The following is a 20,190-nucleotide window of genomic DNA, read 5'->3' as shown; positions in this document are numbered from 1 at the left end:
AATTCCCTTCGTGCAACAGATGCGCCACTTCCTGCTTCTGTAGATACTGAGAATACTACACAAGACAAGTTGAAAATTATTTGCTTTTTTCTTTAGACGTGCTTAGAGCATCTACGTATTACAAATAGTATCAGAGAGCTGGACCTGTATATTATGGAGTTGTTGCAATAGCGTTTGACGCTTTTCCACGAACTTTAGCCAAGGGCAGTGGTGTGACTTTGATGCGTACAATGAATGTGTTCCACTGAAAAGATGCAAATAGCAAGAATGCAGGGCTGGGCATAGTGAGTAATGGTGAATTTGCTGGTGTAGTTGCATTACCATTACCAGTAGGATTTGAACTTGTCTAGAACAGAATAAAACTATGGGTCATGCATTCTCAAAGTATTTAATAAAGTTCTCGGACTCTAGTGAGTTTAATTCGTGGCATGTGATTTATTGCAACAGGCTAAAGGTTGAATTGCAGAATGCAAAAATTTCAGCAGTTCAAAATGCTGCTAGCTATATTGGCTATAGTTCATTTCTGAAAACTTGTTGGACGGGATAGTAGATCAAGTGAACTGACAGTTTGCTTTGGGAATTGAAGCTCCTGGCCAAGAATTCATTTGGATTGATAATGCAGGCATAAAAGAACGTGACAACTTTAAGATCTCTATCCTTCCTTGCATTTCATGAATTTGACTAGTTCAACAAAGGAGTCCGTCATGTTAGGGGAAGGAAGATATAAAAACATAGTGGAGGAAGCTCTAGCCAATCTGGTTATGAACAAACTGAGAGGCGCATGTCACATTAGTGCACTCAATTCTCATGGTTTTGGGGAGCAAAGAAGTCCACACATCGATGACATTGTTATCTACGTTACTGGAGTGCTTATTTTGTTTATCAGATAGTATCAGTTTACTCTTAGCAGGGCCTTCGGACATGCTTCCAAGATGACATTGACAATGGAGTCAACAACAATTGTTGGTGATATCTTTTACATAGAAGCAAATAGTGGAGAAACTAAAAGAGTGAACTGGAATGATGTTTTTGCCACAGAATTTGCACTTGAGGTGGCAGAGTATGTTCTAATTCCTAAATTGATGACGCTCCACTAAACCTTGAGGATTTCATTTTTGCTTCTAAAAATTTGGTGACTTGTCCATATTTAGTTTGATGCACTAAAGTAATTTTCTCGAATCTATGCAGAAGACTTGTGAAAGGAAAAAGAATAAATTGATGTAGTTAAGAGTTACAACTATAGAACAATCCTATTCACCACTGCTAAGGAATAAATCTATTTATGACAACTACATACACACATAAATACGGATTTGATTTACAACACATTTGAACAAATAACTCTAACTCAAACATCGAACTAAATAAAAAATGGTCAGCTACTATAATCTGTTGTTTGTTAAAGCTGCCTTGGATTTCCTAAGTCTTCTGTCTTCTGAAAGCAACTTAGCGAACCTTTTCAAAGCTTCTTCATTTGAGCCACTATGTTCACAAGGTTCAAGTAGACCTGTATGCAAATCAATCCTTGAAACTGTTTTTTCAGCAAATTCTTCCCAATTTCAACTAATCTCCTCATGTTAACCTCTGTTGATATGTCAACGGAGGAATCAGTCTCTGTCAATGCGTCATCCTGAACGCGAAGATAATTATTTTCGGAATGAAGTGCTTGGAGGAGGGCAGAAATATGGAAATTAACCATATCATCACTGGCATGAGTAAGAAGGTCCAAGATTGGAGATGAAAGAGCCATTTGCGAAGACCCCATTTAGCTGCTATTTTAGCATTGTATTTCAATTTTATTTTTGTTGATGATCCTGTACCTAATGAGATCACTAAAAAGCGACCATAATCCTCTGGCTTTACCGGAAAGAAATCTGAATTCCCATGGAGGATTTGCTTGGTCACTTCCGTCGTTGCTATAAGGGCCTATATATATACATAACAAATGTGATCAAGAGTCAGTACTAATTACATGAATTAATCATGAGATCGAAATTAAGAAAATAATTAAATATTTACCGGATTGTTGGCTGCAACTCCACCATTCGTGCTGATGCATATATCTGATAGCCGAGCATCCATTAATGGATTTTCTTTGGCCTGCACGAAACATACACGTTAATGAATAAAAAATCACTATATAGAATTGAGATGGCTGAGCTAGCTAAAATATCAAGAAATACCTGCAAGTTCTAAACAATTATGTTATTAACAAAGGTGATAATACATAGAGTATATAGCTAGACCAACCTCAAAAGTAGAGAAGACTGTTGACTGCAAATTCTTGATATCAAAAGTTGGAATAACAATGTTCGTTAAGGTTTCAAGTAACCAAGTCTCGCCTAGTTTCTCCTTTATAACTTGGTGAAGATATTTCCCGTTATACCTATGTCTCACAAGAGATTTAAATTTCTTTCTTATTGATCCAAACAGCCCCCTAACATGAAATCAAGCAACTTAATAGTTAGTAATTACACATCATCAAATCGAACAGTAAATAAATTAATGAAAAGTGATCATTCTTAATTACCCATTTTGTGGAAAGATCTTTGGGCCATGTTCAAGATAGAAAGGCGTGATATCTTTAGCAGCAAAAAGAGGACGTCCTTTTTTGTTTGGTGCAGTTAACATGACCGTCACCAATCCACCTGTGCTCGTTCCTGCGATTATATCGAAATAATCGACGAGCCTTGCATCCTCCCCATCCAATTCCTATCATCCAAATTAATGTTGAACTTGTAAATTTAATTTGCCAGACTTGTTAGAGTACTAGTATTTGCTAATTAATCCATAGAAATACAGGGAATAAATGACATTAATTCAAGTTGGAAGACTCACCTGAAGTTGAGATTCAAGATATTCAAGAATGGTGGCAGGTATGATTCCCCTAATGCCTCCTCCATCAATACTCAAAATGGTCACGTTGGTCTCCATGATTTTTTTTTAGTGATCAATCAATGCTAAAAGAATCGTTTTAAGAGAGATAAAGAAGAGAAACAAAATTCAACCGTATATATAGGAAAATTCCATCCCAAATAGCACGGGATTCAAATGTTACTTTTATTAAAATAATAAATTGTAAAACTTAACTAAGAAACTTTAAATTTGGAAACTTTCAACAGGAAAAATAATTTAAAATTAATGTAACAAGTCTTTCCAAAACTACCCAACAAAATAAGGAAAAAATGACAACTTAGAGAACCAAAAACCCACGTTCGGACTATTAGAAAGAAAAGTGTTAGCGATTCCTATCAGGAAAAGGAATTGGTTGGAAACAAAAATAAAAGGTTTTTCCTTTAATATCACTCCTCTTAATTACTCAATTTATATGACACATTTTTCTTTTTAAGCAGTCCCAAAAAGAATGACACATTTCCTTATTTATCAACAATTTAACTTTAAATTTTACCTTTTACGCTTAACGAGATAATTTATAACCATACAAATATCTTTGACTTATTTTAGACCACAAGATTCAAAAGTCTTCCTTTATTTCTTAAACTCCGTATCCAGTCAAACTAATCTCATAAATTAGGACGAAGGGAGTTGTAATAGTGACATCACTAAAAAATAAAACAATATAGACAAACATAAGATTTTCGAGACCAATTAAATTCATATCACAGTTTGTACTCCCTTTTGTCCTAATTTATGTGACACTTTTTGCTTTTTAAGATTTAATTTTTTTAGTTTTGATTGTGTGTTTGAATATAAAATCTTTAAATTCTTCAATAAAATTTATGTATTTGAAAGTAGTATTATAAGTCATAATAATTAAAAATTTAAAATATTTAAAAGGCATGTGAAAAAATTTACGATCAAAGAATAATTTATTTGACTCTCAAAATTCGAACACCGTCACATTATGTGACGAAGAGAGTAATAAATACGGGTGAAGTGTGTTGAAGTGTCCTTCTTGACCCGTAGAATAATCATCTGAGTTTTCGTACACAAGTTGTTCCAATATATTACTCCTTCTTGTCTATATTATATGGTATTTTTAACTTTCACTTTTAATCCATAATAAATGTGTTTTTACATTAGCATTAGTTTTTCCTTTCAAATTTAGTCTTATTTAGATAAATGGATTTTTACATAACCAAGAAATCATACTAAATAGATGTTATTTAATTAAAAGATAACTTAATAAAAACACTTCTTACTTTCTAAGAGTGATCAGTGAATAGTTTAAAAAGTATACCTAAACTAACAACACCATGTAATATAGACCGGAGGGAGTAATTGCTTTTGTCATTCAATTCTTACCAAAAGGATGTAGATATATATATTAAAGCTAGACATAGACCATTTCATTTTGAGCAATGATATTTCAAAGTCAAAAAATATTAAGAAAAGCACCATGGATGGAATCGTAGTGATATTACAAAGGCGGAATGGCTTGGGAGACCTTTTTACTTGTCTTAGATTGTCATTCCGGTGTTTGTACTCCTGACTTTGCCAACTGGACCTTTAAACTTGTTAAAACTCAACATTTTAAACCCCCCGAACTTATGTGGCATTTATTTTGCTAACTCAATATAGTGAGTGGTGTCACACTTTTAAAGCGAGTGAATGAAATAAATTTAATTAAAAAAATATTAAATTCACAAGAAAGAAACTAAATAACAATAAAAAAACAGAAAAAGAAGAAAATATTCCCAACCCCTCCCTCTTTTCCACCAAAAAAACGCTACACCGTAACACCACCATTAAAACACCATGTAAAGAGCTCGTTTTCAGCTTCAACACCAAGCTCCTTCAACAAAACCACCGTCTTCTCCACCATGTGAGCCGGTGGCCACTCCTCACCCTTTCCCTTATTTCCCTCTTCCAGAACAAAGTTCAATCCTTTCTAGCCATGACTAGTCTTGGTTGTGTCATTTTTGCTATTTGGTATAAACTTGGAGCTTAACTTGTTAGCAAACATGGAGAAACTGCTCCAGAAAGTTTTCCATAATTTGCAGAAGTGGCCTATTTGATTTAATTTAATTTTTAACATTTTTTTCTTATGTGTCATTAAAAAATGACGTTGAATTTGACATTTAGTCAGGTGTATCAACACTCACCATGATCGGATGAGAAAGGGGTTTAAAATGATGAGTTTTGACAAGTTTAAGGGTTCAGTTTGCAAAGTCTGGAATACAAACACCGAGATGATAATTCAGAACAAGTAAAAGGGTCTACCAAGCCATTTCGCCAATTACAAATAAAGAAACAGCTCACTTGATTATGATCTTAAATATTAGAAGTCGCTGCATAATTCAAACATAGAAAGATTTGACAAGCAATTACTAATTGATTTCAAAGCCTTAAATATTTTTAAAAATAATTAAATAATAATCTGATCCCATGTTTTCTAAAGAGTGAAAAAAAATGGACAGCACCACTGTTTTGTTAAATAAAGGTAGAATGGGGGAGGGGCACTTGTGGGGTGGGGTGGGGTTGGGGTGGGGGTGACACAAAGGAGAAATGGTTGTGAATTAAAGACAAAAAGACAAGAAAAATCAGCTAAGGAATTCCACATCTCTTTCAGAATTGGTATATGCACACCCCATCTAACATGAAATTTAAGGGAGACATTTAAACCAAAAGCAATCAAAAACTGCAAATCAAAAATGCTAAGAAACAACATGAGAAGTTTACACATACAATGTCATAACAAGCTAGATAAGCATCGGCCATAGAATTTGGATTTTAGGTTAAGACACTACTCAAAGGTTTCAATACTAGTAAGTAATAGCGAGCTCACATTATGAAGAAAAGAAAAATGTCCCACAAAAACTCACACGGTCACTCAGTTTATCAAATCATTGTACAACCAGTCCGCACCGACTGGAAACATCAGCCTAAGCATTGGAAACTTGAATGCCGCTTACTTTGCCTCCTTGAAAACAAGCAACATCACTGCAAATGTGAGAAAACAACAAATGAGCAAAATACCGTTGATGAAGAATTAGGTATAACCATAAAAAAGCCCCAGCGAACGCCTAAACTAACCAAAAAGTGAAAAGACCTAAGTCAGGGCATGCGAAAACCTTTTAGCAAGACAGAATGATAATTAGAAAAAATGTTGATAACCCACTATATATTTTTTCCTGAAATTGGTAAAATTGTATTCCTCGGCATTAAGGACATGCTAGAGACCTCCAAAAAGTTGTTAAGAACAGCCTATAGTACTTACAGAGAACCTAACAGATCTACTAACTGTTCAGCTGATAACCCACTATAGTTCCTCATCTAAACACCAAAATGGCAAGCTAGACAGACGTTGAAGGCCAGATTTAACATACCTGTTGTGGCTGCTGATAATTCGTATATCCTGGGTAATTCCCGTAATACATATTAGGGTCCTGGGCGGGTGGAGCATATCCATAAGCCTCATACCCTTGGTATCCATAATACGCACCAGCACCAGCACCAGCACCAGCAATAGCACCAGCCCCAGCACCACCACCCCATTGAGTCTGGTCGGACTACATAGAAAAATCAGAGTCAGCACAGTAGCGGATTTGTCTAAGTTCAACACTACAAAGATAGGCCACAAACCTGTTTGCTAGAGGGGCTACGCCCCCAAGAAAGCCGAATGCTTTGTCCTCCCAATTGTGTTCCATTCAAGCTTGACAAAGCCTGCTCAGCAGAAGCTCTGGAAGTGGGGTGATAGTACGTGAGAAAAGAATACGTAAAAATATTTAGCAAGGGACATTAATTGCACCTGACATTACCTACTACCAAACTGAACAAAGCCACAGCGCTTTCCAGCCACTATTTTCACGTGAACCAATTCACCGTATGGGGAGAACACTTGCCGCAAATGCTCTTCAGCAACACTGGGATCCAAACCACCAACAAATATCTGCAAGTTTGAATATGAACAGTTAGAAGTGCATATACTAGCAAAACAAACTTTACATCAAAACAAGCTACCCACAGTTGTATTATTGGGGTCACTTTCGCCTTGAGTAGTAGCTTGAGGATTTTGGAAGTTAGCTGCAATGGTAAAAAATGTGAGTAGAAATGCAGTCATCAAAAAGTGCATCTAGGGTCAGAAATTTGACTCTCCAACACCTAGATGGAAACGGACAGTAACACAAACGCATAAAAGAAGAAACAAAGACAGTATGCATCACCACATCTTCACGGAAAAGAAAAACCAATGAGCAGGGGAAACAAATAAAATAACACAGGAAAAACACAAAATTAAAACAATAAGTATTTGCAAGCATTACTCTATATCCTACACGTGAATGCATGCCCCTTCAGAGTCACGGATTTATAAATCCCAGGTTTGTGACATGTACCCTTATTAAAAATTGCTAAGGCAGTTCATAGGGAGATGAACTGGAGGAGCTAGTAGTATATAGAACAGTTGAACAAACGCACTACTGACTTCAGACAAACAACAAGCCCTTTTAATTCTTAAATGCAGTAATAGAAATATCAACAGAGTGTGCATGAATCATAATCAAGTTAAGAATACATTTCGTGGCATCCTATGAATGAAAAGTATCAGTGTTACTTTCTCAGTTTATCAGTCTTCCATCATATATTGATAACTATAGTCCACTTGCACGATACTCCTACAAGTATAAAAAAGAGTACATATTCACATGATTTTTTTTTGAATAATCAAAACGATTCCAAAATTAACACATCAAGACGGTGTAAAAAGTATCTGAACTTTTTTAATATGTAACATGGTGACTTTGTTACCTTTATCAAAAAAAAAAAATGTAACATGGTGACTCGAACCCTAACCGTTGGAGCTGGTGGGGGTTTTCCACTTGAGCTAGGCCTTTCTTGTCTGCCAAGCTTTTTGAACTTGCAAAGCAGATACCACAATCGCGAGCAAGGAAAAGATCAAAGATGGAAGAAGGCCCCTCTGAAGCTATCATTTTATTTCTAAGCACTCCCATAGAGACCAACAATTCACATCATGCCAGTAACAGAATCCATACCTTATCCTTAAATAAAGTAAGCCGGCATACCTAGTGAACAGCCTATTTCAAAATTCCCCATCATTTCAAACTTCTTGTCAGCTACTCTTCACAAGTCGATTGTCTTCAATATTTCAGTATTTTGGAAACACAAGATTACAACTTGTGATCTTTTTAATTAGTTCCTAAATCTAAATATTATTTGCAAATGACCATAGAAAAATGAAATACGGAAGGAGTACTGTGAGTTTTTTTAAATAACAGTGGTGTCGAGGCCAGCTTGTGCGCACCGATACAGGCTAAAGGTATTGAAAGTATACACTCCCCGATTTCCAACTTAGTCAGCTGCTCTTCGCAAGTCAATTCTTTATACATTCCAGCATTTTAGCGAAGATTAGAACTAGAAGGATCTTTCATTAGCTTTTTAATCTCTAAATATCATTTTCAAATGACCAATTGAACAATTCAAAAAATGAAAACCAACTGACAGTAATTGGAAAGGAAAGAGTACTGTTGGACAAGTGTATTAGAACTGAAAAGATAGAATCACCTCAAGGCATTAACCAAAGGCATCCTACAAAACTAGTGATATAACCATTTTTTGCATCTCTTACCAGATTGATCAATATTACATTACTTCGACTTACGAAAGAAAAGGTGTTGATAGATGAAGTTGAGTTCCCAGAATTAGTAGCATACACCATTAACACAGACTGGTGTGAACGTGACAGACAAAGGAAGGAAAGAATTGTAAGGAAATGTACGGAAACAGCTTGCGGCAGCATTATTTAAAAGGTGTGCAAGATTGATCCTAACTGAAATAACACAGGCCAGTTTAGGAATTAAATGAACTGGTAAAAATGAAGAAAGGAAATTTAAATTTTGATAGAAATGGAAATAAATTTACTAAGGCTCGTAATAGTAATTCAGGAACTGGAAATTAACTGAACGTAGCATAAGAATGCCACAAGAATACGAAGTAAGGAAGCGTGACATAAACAAATAAACTGACCTAAAATGAGGCCACGCACTAAAGTGGAATCATTTCAGCTGAAATCAGTTCCAGGCCCCCATATGAGAGCCTCTCTGTTTCCTGCTTTGAGACAATATGAGTCTTATAAGTTTATGCACATTTTGAAACAATTAAATGCCCCCAAGTGTAGAAAGTTAAGTACTGGAAGAAAAGGATTTTAAAGATTCCGCTTCTTCAAGTGCAAAGCTGAAAGAACAATCAACTTAAGAGTCTGAACACGTCAGGAAATTATGGCATCATCGAAATCAGGAATGCAGACAACAAACAGTACAGTTCGAACTGCAAATCAACAACAAACAAAAAAAAAAAAAACAGAAAAATTCCACTTCAGCATAGAAGATGAAAGGGGAACATGAACATGGCCATACCTTTCTGTGGGGTACCCACTGGTTTCTTGTTCGCAGCTGGGCCAATCCTCATGGGCCTAGTTGAACAAAGCACACCATTCATTTCGGTCATAGCACGCAATTGTTCACTCTCATCACCGAACTTGACAAATCCATATCCCTTGGTACGTCCAGTGATTCTATCTGTTACAACTTTTGCACCTTTTATTGATGAATACACGGGTTTGAATGTCTCTTGTAGCACATAATCCGTCACATCAGCAGCCAAATCACCAACAAATATTGTATACTCGGGTGAATCATCTCGCCTCTCACCGGCACCAAGAGATGCCCAGTTCATACGGAAATTCTGTTCCACATTTGGCATCAAGGTGCCATTATACGTCTGTAAAATAGTTTCTGCAGCTGCATGACTCCTGAACTCAAGGAATCCATAACCTTCAGACTGACCACTTTGCTTGTTCCTGATGACCTTAGCAGAAACAAGCTGCACAAAAAACAATGAAAGCTATTATGCAAAATAAAAATAAAGAGGCAGTACAATAATACACTAAGGCAAATATTGAACTTTAGCACTTGTTCCACCCTCTCCTCTTCTAAACCCTTCAATACATCTTCTAAATTCACCTCCAATTTTTATTCTTTTTTCAAAGCTTTGATATTAGTTTCCAACGAAGTTGCAACCAAATCAGAAAGAAAATTTCAAACCACCTAAGAAACCGGGACTTTCTAATGTCAATTTCCCCTTTAAAGGGAAAATTACCCTCCATGTCTACCTCTACCGGGAGAAAATATTAGGCCACATAGCCCATATTTTGTGTTTGTTAGCCCACATACTTTTATACAGGGTTGATACATTATGTATAATGCTTCCCCCCAGTTATAATATTGTATAAACTGAAAATCTGGCTACGTGACTTTGTAATAGTATTAATTTGTCCTTTAATTAAGCAGAGAAATGTAGGATTACCTCGCCGGTATGATAGAAACAAGTGGAGAGATAATTCTCATCCATCCAATACTGCAAATCTCCAATCCAAAGAGAGCGAACCTCATTTGGATTACCAGTAGAGGTAGGGCTAGGGTTAGCACCGTACTGTTGAGACATAGTTTGCTGCTGTTGGCCCCAAGAAGGTTGAGTTTGCGGTTGAAATTGCGGCTGTTGCTGAGGTGGCATCATCCATTGTTGTTGTTGTTGTTGCTGGTACTGTTGATCCATTGGTGGTTGAGCAACTCCACTTTGGGGCATCATTTTGAGATCGAAGAAAGAAGAAACCCTAGGGGTGACGAGAGAGAGAGAGATAAGGTTCTCGCCGAAAAAGAAGGGGTGTATTGGGGGTGTACGTGGGCCTGGTTTTATAAGAAGAGCTAAGTTGTTAGTAGGAACACGTATCTACTCATATGGACCGGGCTGATTTTACAAGCAAATTTTTCTTTTATATATACGTTATCATTTAGATTTTGGCACTGTTTTTGAAAATTACGTGAATAAATCACCTTATGAACAATGTGAGACTTGGAGCCTGTTTGGATTGACTTATAAGTTGTTTTCAGCTTTTTTGAATGTTTGGTTGGCCAGTTTAAAGTTATTTTGTGCTTAAAATAAGCTCAAAAAAATAATTGAGCTCATTTGACTTAGCTTATCTAAAGCAGCTTATAAGCTGAAAACAACTTATAAGCCAAAAAAAAAAAATAGACTACCCCAATTTATTTTTTTAGCTTGTAAGCTGTTTGTTCCAAACAGGCTCTTGAGGTTAATGTTTACTCATATATTTGAATTTTTGCTTAACGTTTGCAAAACTCACAAAATCTTAAACAGGATATAACTTTTCTAATAAGATTTTTAATGTGCTCAAAAGGAGATCTTTAGGTTCTATTCTAAAAGGTCAATAAACTGCAAAAAAACAAATAGGAAAAGGTTATTATTAACTACTCCCTCCGTCTCATAATAAGTGTTACCTTAGTTAAAAACACGCATATTAAGAAATTAATAATGCAATATGAAGTTTATCAAATAATCCCTATAAATTATTTTTACCTTTTGATTAGAACATGCACAAGAAGTAAACCTTTTGATATTGGGAATTCAACAATACCAAGTTACTATATGGCTTTTTCAATCATCATTTAGATGTTACTTTATTATCTAAGGGTAGAATTGAAAAAAAAATTAATCAATTTATGTCTTGATTTCCTAAAATGACACTTATTACGAGATAAAAAATTTGATTAAAATGATACTTATTATGAGACGGTGGGAATAGTAAATAATAATTTCAAAAAGGCATAATCGGTCAAATTCACTATGGCCCAAGTTAAATACTTCTAAAAAGTTAAATATAACTTCAACGGCAGAGTGAAAATTGAGCACACCGCCTTTATTCTTCGTTTCTTCCACATGAGATTCCAAAAGGTCACATTTAAAAAAAAAAAATCGAGATAAATTTATTCATATGAAGTACTTTAAGACCAATTGCAGAGCCAGAATTCATATTAAGGAGTATCCAAAAATATAGATATGTCACAACCAGATTCGAACACGGGACCTTAGGGAATTTTCACAGGTGTGAAAACATTACCGGCCCAATTAAGACTCGAGGATGATTAATTGCATAAAGACAATATTGAAAACCACAACAAAAACAGTCTCTTTAATCTTTCAAGCACAAAAACATTACATTTTCTTTAAGTTGTGCAAGAAAGCAACTATATATAAACCAAAATCATTTCATGTTGCCCTGTAAGTGACCCAATAATTTCTACCATTGGAACTATTCAAGGTTACTCTTAACAGCATTGATGCTAAGAACAGTATTAACTACAGCTATCAAAATTCTGTTCCATTAAGAGTGCATGGAATTTAGCAGCTTCAGAGCCAGTTCTTCCTGCTCTGCCAAAGATATGGAATCAGCAGCAATACCCTCTTTAGCCTTGTCCGCTGTCCTCTCGCCATCTTCATCATCACTGTCGAAATAGATCTTCGTTTTCTTGTCAACTCTACCTCGCGGGATTTCCGTGTCTGACCCAGACACGTCTTCATCTTGTTCTTCTTCCTCCTCTCTCCCTCTCTTAGACTTCATCTTCTCCTTGATTCGTTTTTCTTTGCGACGTTTCTTGTCCAAATCCTTGTCTTCCTTGTCGGCCACCTTCAAGTTCTTTCTCAACTCAGCATATCTCTGGTTTACTGCAGCGTCGACAAGAATAGAACAAAGTGTTAGAAAGCAACAGATGCAATTGAAAATGAGATGCATTAATACATACTCCTTCAGTCCCAATTTATGTGACGCCATTTGACTAGGCACAAAATTTAAGAAAGGAAGATTTTGAGAATTGTGTTCTAAAACAAACCTTGGACATTTGTGTGGCTATAAATCATTTCATTAGGGGTACAAAGAAAACTATAAAGTTAATTTGTTTCTAATTATAGAAAGATAAGACATTTTTTGGGGGCAGAATAAGAGGGTATTTGGATTGGATTTTTGAAAGTAGCTTATAAGCTATAAGCTAAAAGCTATAATCCCAACTTTTGGCTTTTGGCTTATTTTTTCTTATTTTTTGTACTTTTTTGGCCTAAAAGTAAGTGCTTAAAATCACTTTTTTTTGCTTTGCCAAACACCACAAAAAGTAGAAAAGAGATGAGCACTTAAAATAAGTCAATCCAAACATCCTCTAAAAATAAAAAGGAAAGTGTGCCACATAAATTGGGATGGAGGGAGTCAAGTGACTTAACATCAGCGAAGTAAATAATCGCTTCTCCCTTGAACATAGAACTAGGGTCGAATAACCAAATTTTGTTGCACACTAAGCAGAACACGCAGGAAACAAGCATACAGACTCGAAATGCAAGTACAAAAGTGTTTTTGGATTCAAAAGAGCAGCAAAAGTTATTACTTGGATATAATTATTATTATTATTTAAAAAAGACAATTTCAAATAGCAGCAGATGTTGGAAACAAAGCTTTTGAGACTCTTGAATATATCAGTAATACCTTTTTCTTTGTTAAGCTGAACAGAGTCAGCATCACTGCTTGTGGCTGCTAATCTTGCAAGAGGAGGTAAAGTGTTCCCTTCCTCGTCAAACACAACCCTTGTCCCGACTGGTCTGTGGACATTGATCTTTAGTTTCTTTTTCTTCGTAACTCTAGTGGCCAGCCTACGAAACAATTCAAAAAACAGGAAGCAAAATCAAGAACAACGAAGATTATATAAACACTAGAGTGCATATAAAGCGAGAAGCAGTTAAGATAAATATACGGTGAATTGCAAGAAGAGTATCATGGAGATAAAACATCATATCATATGCGACTAAAAGATTTTCTAAAGTTGCAGACCATTGCTTAATGAAAGCTTTCTAAAATAGCATCTCCACCCTTCTTGCTTAAAAGACAAATTCTACACATCAAATAGACAACTGAGAAAAGTGATTGACTTACATATCATCTCCTTTGCTGTTAATCTTTTCTCCGGCTTCTTGTGTCTCCTTAGCTAGAAGGAGGTCTTCTTCCTCCACTTCCTCTACATCTGATTTACCTGTATCTAGCTTCTTAACTGGAAATTCCAACAAATTCTCATTGCTCGTGTCCTCTGGTATGAGAGATAATGCTTCAGACACTGTCTTCCCTTTGAGTTTCTGTTTCAGAAATCGGATTTTGGGGGTCATAGGAAGACCCAATGAAGCAGAGTATTCATCAATTGGAAGTTTTGTAACATCAAAAATCTCTTTATCTCTCTGTTTGTGTATGGACTTCAAATATGTCACAAAAGCCCTTTGAGCCAGATGCTGTAGCTCAGGGTACTTGACCAATAAAGAAGCAAGTAGGCCAGAGACAGACTGTATCCTCTTTTCATTTGCCTGTTTCACACTGATAATCAGCCAACAAAACAACAAGATGCTGTGCGACAAGTGAGAAAATATAATTGTATGTACTCAACTTCAATTGTTAAACAGAAGTGGATGAAATCTTACCTTGATAACTCGAAGGGGTATCTTTTTCTCTTCCAACTTTTCAAGCATTTTCATTTCAGATGGCATCACGAATAAAACAGATCTTCCCCCTGAAAGGTAACGAGCAGTGCGGCCAACTCTGTGTATGTAAGCAGCACAATCTTCAGGACAGTCCACCTGAAAGGTGAGTTTCATCAAATACATGTCAAATTTTCTACTTCCTTTACATTAGCATCCACATCCTTTAACGAATGAAAAATCAATAATTTCATTTCAGGCTTTCAACGCTAAAAAACTTTAAGAACTAACCTGGACAACCCAATCAACCGCCTTATTAAAATCAAGCCCCCTCGAAGCAACATCAGTGGAGAACAGAACAGAACGTTGTTCACAAAATTGGGAGTAAATTCCCATCCTTCTATCTTGCTTCATCCTCCCATGAAGACATTTGAGTGGAATCCCAGGACGGAGTTTTTTGAAAGTTTCAAAAACAAATTTTACCTGTTGAATTGGGAGCAGTAAGAATGACAGAAGGAAATTAATCACAGAAAAATAAGAGCAAAAGTTTTAGCTGTTGAAGACTTTGAAACCAGATTCGATGTAGTAGATAGAAAAACTTCTTTTTCATAAACATCTGATATAGTGAAAGTCATTAGTGCTTTTCGAAGTTAGCGACTAAACTCATTTTCCAGTGCTCTAGGATTAAGTGAATTATTCATGTCATCTCGGCTCTCGCTGTAAAATGTTCACCGTAAATTCTCAATTTTAGAAAAAATCAAGAATAAAGTCCCAGATACCTGCTTGCAGCTTGATAAGAAAACCAATATCCTTGAATTAAGATGTGCCTTTATAAAACTCCATAACATGTCCAATTTCTTATCAAGAGGAACAAGCATTGCTGTTTGTTGCAAGCGGTTGGGAGTTGCAGTATCAGACTCCTCGTGTACACCCAAATATTCAGGATCTTTCAGACTGAGCCTTGCCAGATCTTGAACGGACTTCGTCTGGGTTGCTGAAAACAATAAGGTCTGCCTATGTTTAGGCAATTGTGAAATGATTGCATTCAAGTCCTTCTTAAACCCCACATCAAGAATACGATCTGCTTCATCAAGAACTAAAACCTGTTCCCTGGCCAGGAAAAATGCACCCAAGTCAACAACTAAATAAACTTAGATAATTGTAATGTATGGGAGGAGAACAGGTACAAAAGTGTTTCATCAAAAAAGCGCATAGCAATATGAAACATACAATTGCAATTTCAAAACATCTTTTTATTCTGTAATTTTAACATAATAAATACACACATACTTTATGATTTTCTAAGTAGCACAAATGAGGACATCTGGGCTGTGTTTTCTAAAGAGAATCCAACGCTCACATGATTACCAAATTGTCACATTCTCACATGAATACCAAATGCATCGAGTGGTAAAACAAATCCAAGACCTTCGAGTTTGGTCTTAACATGTATAGGAAGTCTATACTCCCAGGGCCTCACGTTGTAGCAGATAACATAGAGATAAGCTTACCAACTGAAGTATTTTCATGTTTCATAGTGCCGTATAATCTGAACATATGACCCTTGCAGTGCAAGTTTTGCACCACATGTGAAGAACGATAGGGTCAAACAAACAACAATTTGTTACGAACATCAGCTTAAGAAACATAATGATGGCATATCCTTACGGACATAACATATTTTTTTACAATTAAGAATTATAGTTCTTTTATGTGGTGCTTAGATTTTTAGTTACAACTTACAGATGATATATTTGGAACTATTTATTATGACAAGTACATAAACAAAACAAAAAAACAAATTTTGCACTAAGTATCACTTATCAGGAAAATTCACAAATATATGTGCATCTGTATATGACAAAGTTGGAAACAAAATACTCAGGGAATTACAGAATTTTTTTCGAAGAAAAAATTGAAATAGAATATAAATAATAGAATCAGGGATGTTTAAAAAAAAAAAAAAGAATCAGGGACAAAAGAAAATAATTTCCAAAACTGTAGCAGCTTCAACAGACGACAGTTCAATAGCTATGTTTCGCAGAGAAAAGGAGAAGGAAGCAGGTTCCAAACCCCACCAAGCTGTTTAAAGAGAGAGAGGGAGGGAGTCAATCAGTGCCTTAGGCGTTATACAATTACAATTAGAATACTATGATGAGCAAATTACAGTATTGTTAGCCATGCAAGGTAGTCTACACTAACATTAATGAAGGAGGAGCAATTCAGGAAACAATTCCTGACGATGCAGAGTATGTACTCCCCGCCTCTTATCAGGACGAAACATGGTAAAGAGCATTAAAAGAGCAGGAAGGAAAAAGTTGTTAACTGGACCTGAAGTTGTGAACAATCAAAATTTGGTGTCTCATCCATATGCTGAAGAAGCCGGCCAGGGGTGCAGACCAGGATGTTCAGCCCATTAACATGCTCTTTTTCGGCGTCGACATCTTTGCGGCCACCAATCAGAAGGCCAGCACTAAATCCATGATGCTTCCCAACAGATTTAAGTACTTCAAAAAGTTGACCTGCTAACTCCCTTGTGGGAGACATTATGATGCATCCAACACCGTCCTCTGGTCCCCATCGAGCTTTATACAATTTCTCTAGCACCTAGAAATCAAATCTAATTAAGTGGCATAATTTATAAAGATGTAAAAAAGCAAGAAATTACACTACTAAAGAACTAAGGGATTCAACACCAAAGCGCCAAAATGTCAATGGAACTACCAAAGCAACATTCCAATTAACAATTTGGATATCGAAGGAGCATCCCACATAAGTTGGACATCTACGTTGTTTTGTCAAGAAAAACAAGGGGATGATTTCACATGAATATGAGCTATCTTACAGACAGCTCATACAATGTGAAGTCAACCTTCATACTAACTCCAACTGAATGCCTGCACTACAATATGAAGAGACATGGAAAAGCATTTGCTTTCGTTGCAATTGTACGATAAATCATTTTCAACGTTGTCAGGATAAATCATGACATTTTTGGGCAGGGGTTCAACTAATAGCATCGACTGATGAGAATAAAATCCAAATAATGACTAAAAGCCTAAAAGTATCAAAAACTTTACATATGTATATCACTTGCAAACGTAAAAGAATAACAAAAGCAAATGTCTTTCCTAAACCAATTTCCCCAAAATACTACCCCAAGTAGACTGATGAGAATAACATCCAAATAGACTAAAAGTCTAAAAGTGTCAAAAATATACATATGTATATCACTGGAAAACATATACCGGAATAACAAAAGCCAATGTCTTTCCTGAAGCAATTTTCGCTAATGTACTACCCAAGTCGACTGATGAGAATAAAATCCAAATATTGACTAAAAGACTATAAGTATTAAAAAATCTACTCCCTCCGTCCCAATTTAAGTGTCTTGCTTTCCTTTTTGATATGTACCAAAAAGAGTGTCTCATCTATATTAGTAAGTTGACAATTCAAATATCCTACTTGGCAGGTTTAAAAACACAAGATTCAAAAGACATTTTAGTACATTGCACACCTAGTTAATTTAGGACCACAAGATTCGAAAGACTCTTTTTATTCCTTAAACTTTGTGCCCCGTCAAACTAAGACACTTAAATTGGGACGGGGGAATAATACACATCTATATCACTTAAAACGTATCGAAAAACAAAAGCCAATGTCTTTACTGAACCGGTTTTAGCTAAATTATACTAACAAGAATAACAAAAGCCAATGTCTAGCTAAATTATACTAACCGGAATAACAAAAGCCAATGTCTTTCCTGAACCAGTTTTCGCGGCGCCAAGAATATCTCTCCCACAAAGAGAATGTGGGATCGAAGCCCTTTGAATATCAGTCATAGTTTTATATTTACACTGAGTTAACCCATCTTTAGTTTTCTTAGAAACAGGCAATTGGCTAAAACTATCACAACCAGTATACTTAGAGAATGAACCATCAGGTAAGCGTCCAACTGGAGCTTTATGTGGTAATGGGTCAAATGATAACGGGTTTGAACCGGATTCGGGTTTACCCGATTCTATCCATGCTTCTAGAAGCTCAATTTCTTGAACTTCGGATAAACGGTTCTGTATTTTAGCTTTACGTGATTTAGGCGCGTGATTTCTCATACCTTTCCAATTGAAAATTAGGGTTTAATGATTTGGGGGGATTTTGAAAGAGAGAATTAGGGTTTAGGGTTTTAGGGATGACGTGTCTCGCCGGGAAGAAAAATGAGATACAAAATTTAACGGACGGCGAGAATATGAGGTGATGACGGTAGTGGAGGGTTTTGGTGAGATTTAAGGTTCCGGGTTTTGGGCCATATGTGTTAGATGGGCGGGTCAAACCGGTTAATTTGAGGGTTATTTGCACTTTTGGTCCTAATTTGTGCTGTTCTTTAATTTTTGGCCCTCAATGCAAACAATTTTCCATATAGCATAAGTTTATATTTTCGCATCATAATATTCTATAAGTTATGTCTGGAGTCTTAAAGAACTTATGTCACATAGGCCTAGAATCGATTTTGAAGGGAAGAAAAAAATTAAGATCAACCCATTTGAAGGACAAACCGTGCAATTTCTTCTTAATTTGAATAAATTGACTTTACACTATATTACTGCCCACTAAAATAATAACTTTTATATATATATATATATATATATATATATATATATATATATATATATATATATATATATATATATATATATATATATATATATATATATTATTATTATGGTCAAGCCACTAAGGGCGACATCGAGAACTAAATCCACAATCACGCTGATTGTTTGAGATTTCATATTAGGCTAGTAAATTTGTTTGTGCTTTGCGCTTGTCACGATCCAACCGGAGGGCCATGACGGGCATCCGGATCTAACCTACTGAGTACTACAGAACATACGTGCATCACATAATTGTACCTGAATGGGCCATGACGCGAACTAATAAATATCACGAAATGGAAGAGACACAAGCCCAAAAGATATATACATGCATACGTCATCAAGCTGAACCCATAATATACAAGCCGACAAGGTTGTTAAGATAATGATACAACGAAATATGGACCGAGAAGGTCATAAGACATCTAATTGTGCATATCTGTCTACGAGCCTCTACTAGAGTGCATAACATAATAAGGACGGGACGGGACCATGCCCGAATGTACACAAGCTAAAATGCAACTCCAGAACAAGTGGAGTGGTCCAATACAAACGCTGAGAATGCAGCCTAAGGGTCTGAACCATCTACCTGCGGGCATGAATGCAACGTCCACAAACAAAGGGGCGTCAATACGAATAATGTACTGAGTATGTAAGGCATAAATAACAATATAATAAAGATATGAAAGTATGAGAAATAATCCGTGCATCTGAATGCATCAGAAGGCGGATGACATGCATGCTTTCAGTTTAAAAAAAAAAACATTTTCATACATATATATTAGTCATATCATCATCATACCGTACTCGGCCATAATAAGGCTCGGTGTCATCATACTTAGTAGTGATAGGCTCGGTGTTACCCTACCCAACTGCAGTGGTATGCACAATAGGTGTCGTACTCGGTCGACTATAGCGTGGCTCGGTGTCATAAAATAGCTACACACATATATAAAGCATGCATGAGAGCTAAAAAAAACGTTACAGCTCTATCGGAGTGACGTATGCCAGAAGAAAGAAAGGGACAGCCTTAACATACCTCAAGTATTCCAAGTAATCCAACAACAAACTTATCATCACTAGAGCGCCATTCCTATAACCAAAAATTCATATACGACTTAGATGGCGGTTGTATATCAGTGATAACTCGATTCCAAAGTGAAATAAACAACCTTTCCCCTATTCCTTAAGCATTACTACAAAGTCCACAACCAACAATTTACATAACAACTCCATATGATCTCCTTTAACCTCATATTCACCA

The 20,190-nt window shown here is 36.0% G+C and overlaps 2 protein-coding genes and 1 pseudogene across 3 annotated transcripts; all 3 read right to left on the bottom strand.

The window, feature by feature from the left end:
* Positions 1 to 1,141: 1,141 nt before the first annotated feature.
* Positions 1,142 to 5,356, bottom strand: LOC132618569 (patatin-like protein 2; annotated as a pseudogene).
* A 148-nt stretch (positions 5,357 to 5,504) lies between these two features.
* On the bottom strand, positions 5,505 to 10,658 carry LOC132618568 (polyadenylate-binding protein RBP45). The gene is made up of 7 exons (XM_060333596.1): positions 10,285 to 10,658; positions 9,336 to 9,801; positions 6,929 to 6,987; positions 6,723 to 6,853; positions 6,547 to 6,643; positions 6,291 to 6,473; positions 5,505 to 5,904 (listed from the first exon to the last, which is right to left on the bottom strand). Exons 1-7 carry the CDS (start codon positions 10,564 to 10,566, stop codon positions 5,902 to 5,904), a joined length of 1,221 nt encoding a protein of 406 aa, XP_060189579.1. The 5' UTR covers positions 10,567 to 10,658; the 3' UTR covers positions 5,505 to 5,901.
* A 1,280-nt stretch (positions 10,659 to 11,938) lies between these two features.
* On the bottom strand, positions 11,939 to 18,544 carry LOC132617334 (DEAD-box ATP-dependent RNA helicase 32). 2 transcript variants are annotated; one of them, XM_060332319.1, is made up of 8 exons: positions 18,015 to 18,544; positions 16,609 to 16,884; positions 15,057 to 15,380; positions 14,569 to 14,760; positions 14,281 to 14,436; positions 13,748 to 14,166; positions 13,304 to 13,467; positions 11,939 to 12,498 (listed from the first exon to the last, which is right to left on the bottom strand). In XM_060332319.1, the coding sequence occupies exons 1-8, from the start codon at positions 18,387 to 18,389 to the stop codon at positions 12,158 to 12,160; spliced, it is 2,247 nt and encodes a 748-aa protein (XP_060188302.1). In that variant the 5' UTR covers positions 18,390 to 18,544; the 3' UTR covers positions 11,939 to 12,157. The 2 variants fall into 2 exon arrangements, with proteins under 2 accessions (XP_060188302.1, XP_060188303.1); XM_060332320.1 differs by lacking the exon at positions 18,015 to 18,544 and adding an exon at positions 17,526 to 17,723.
* Positions 18,545 to 20,190: the final 1,646 nt, after the last annotated feature.

The sequence above is a fragment of the Lycium barbarum genome, chromosome 11 (genome assembly GCF_019175385.1).
Source record: "Lycium barbarum isolate Lr01 chromosome 11, ASM1917538v2, whole genome shotgun sequence".
In the NCBI taxonomy this organism is placed as follows: Eukaryota; Viridiplantae; Streptophyta; class Magnoliopsida; order Solanales; family Solanaceae; genus Lycium; species Lycium barbarum.
Note: the sequence above shows the minus strand (reverse complement) of the source record. Positions and strands in the feature narration are given on the sequence as shown.

Coding starts and splice junctions, on each gene's coding strand:
- LOC132618568 (XM_060333596.1), bottom strand. CDS start 10,566: ATGATGCCCCAAAGTGGAGTTGCTCAACCACCAATGGATCAACAGTAC. Junction 6,988..9,335: donor AGTGGGTACCCCACAGAAAG/GTATGGCCATGT, acceptor TTACCATTGCAG/CTAACTTCCAAAATCCTCAA. Junction 6,644..6,722: donor TTTGTTCAGTTTGGTAGTAG/GTAATGTCAGGT, acceptor CCCCACTTCCAG/AGCTTCTGCTGAGCAGGCTT.
- LOC132617334 (XM_060332319.1), bottom strand. CDS start 18,389: ATGAGAAATCACGCGCCTAAATCACGTAAAGCTAAAATACAGAACCGT. Junction 16,885..18,014: donor CATTGGCTTTTGTTATTCCG/GTTAGTATAATT, acceptor TTTGATTTCTAG/GTGCTAGAGAAATTGTATAA. Junction 14,437..14,568: donor CGGTTGATTGGGTTGTCCAG/GTTAGTTCTTAA, acceptor CTCACCTTTCAG/GTGGACTGTCCTGAAGATTG.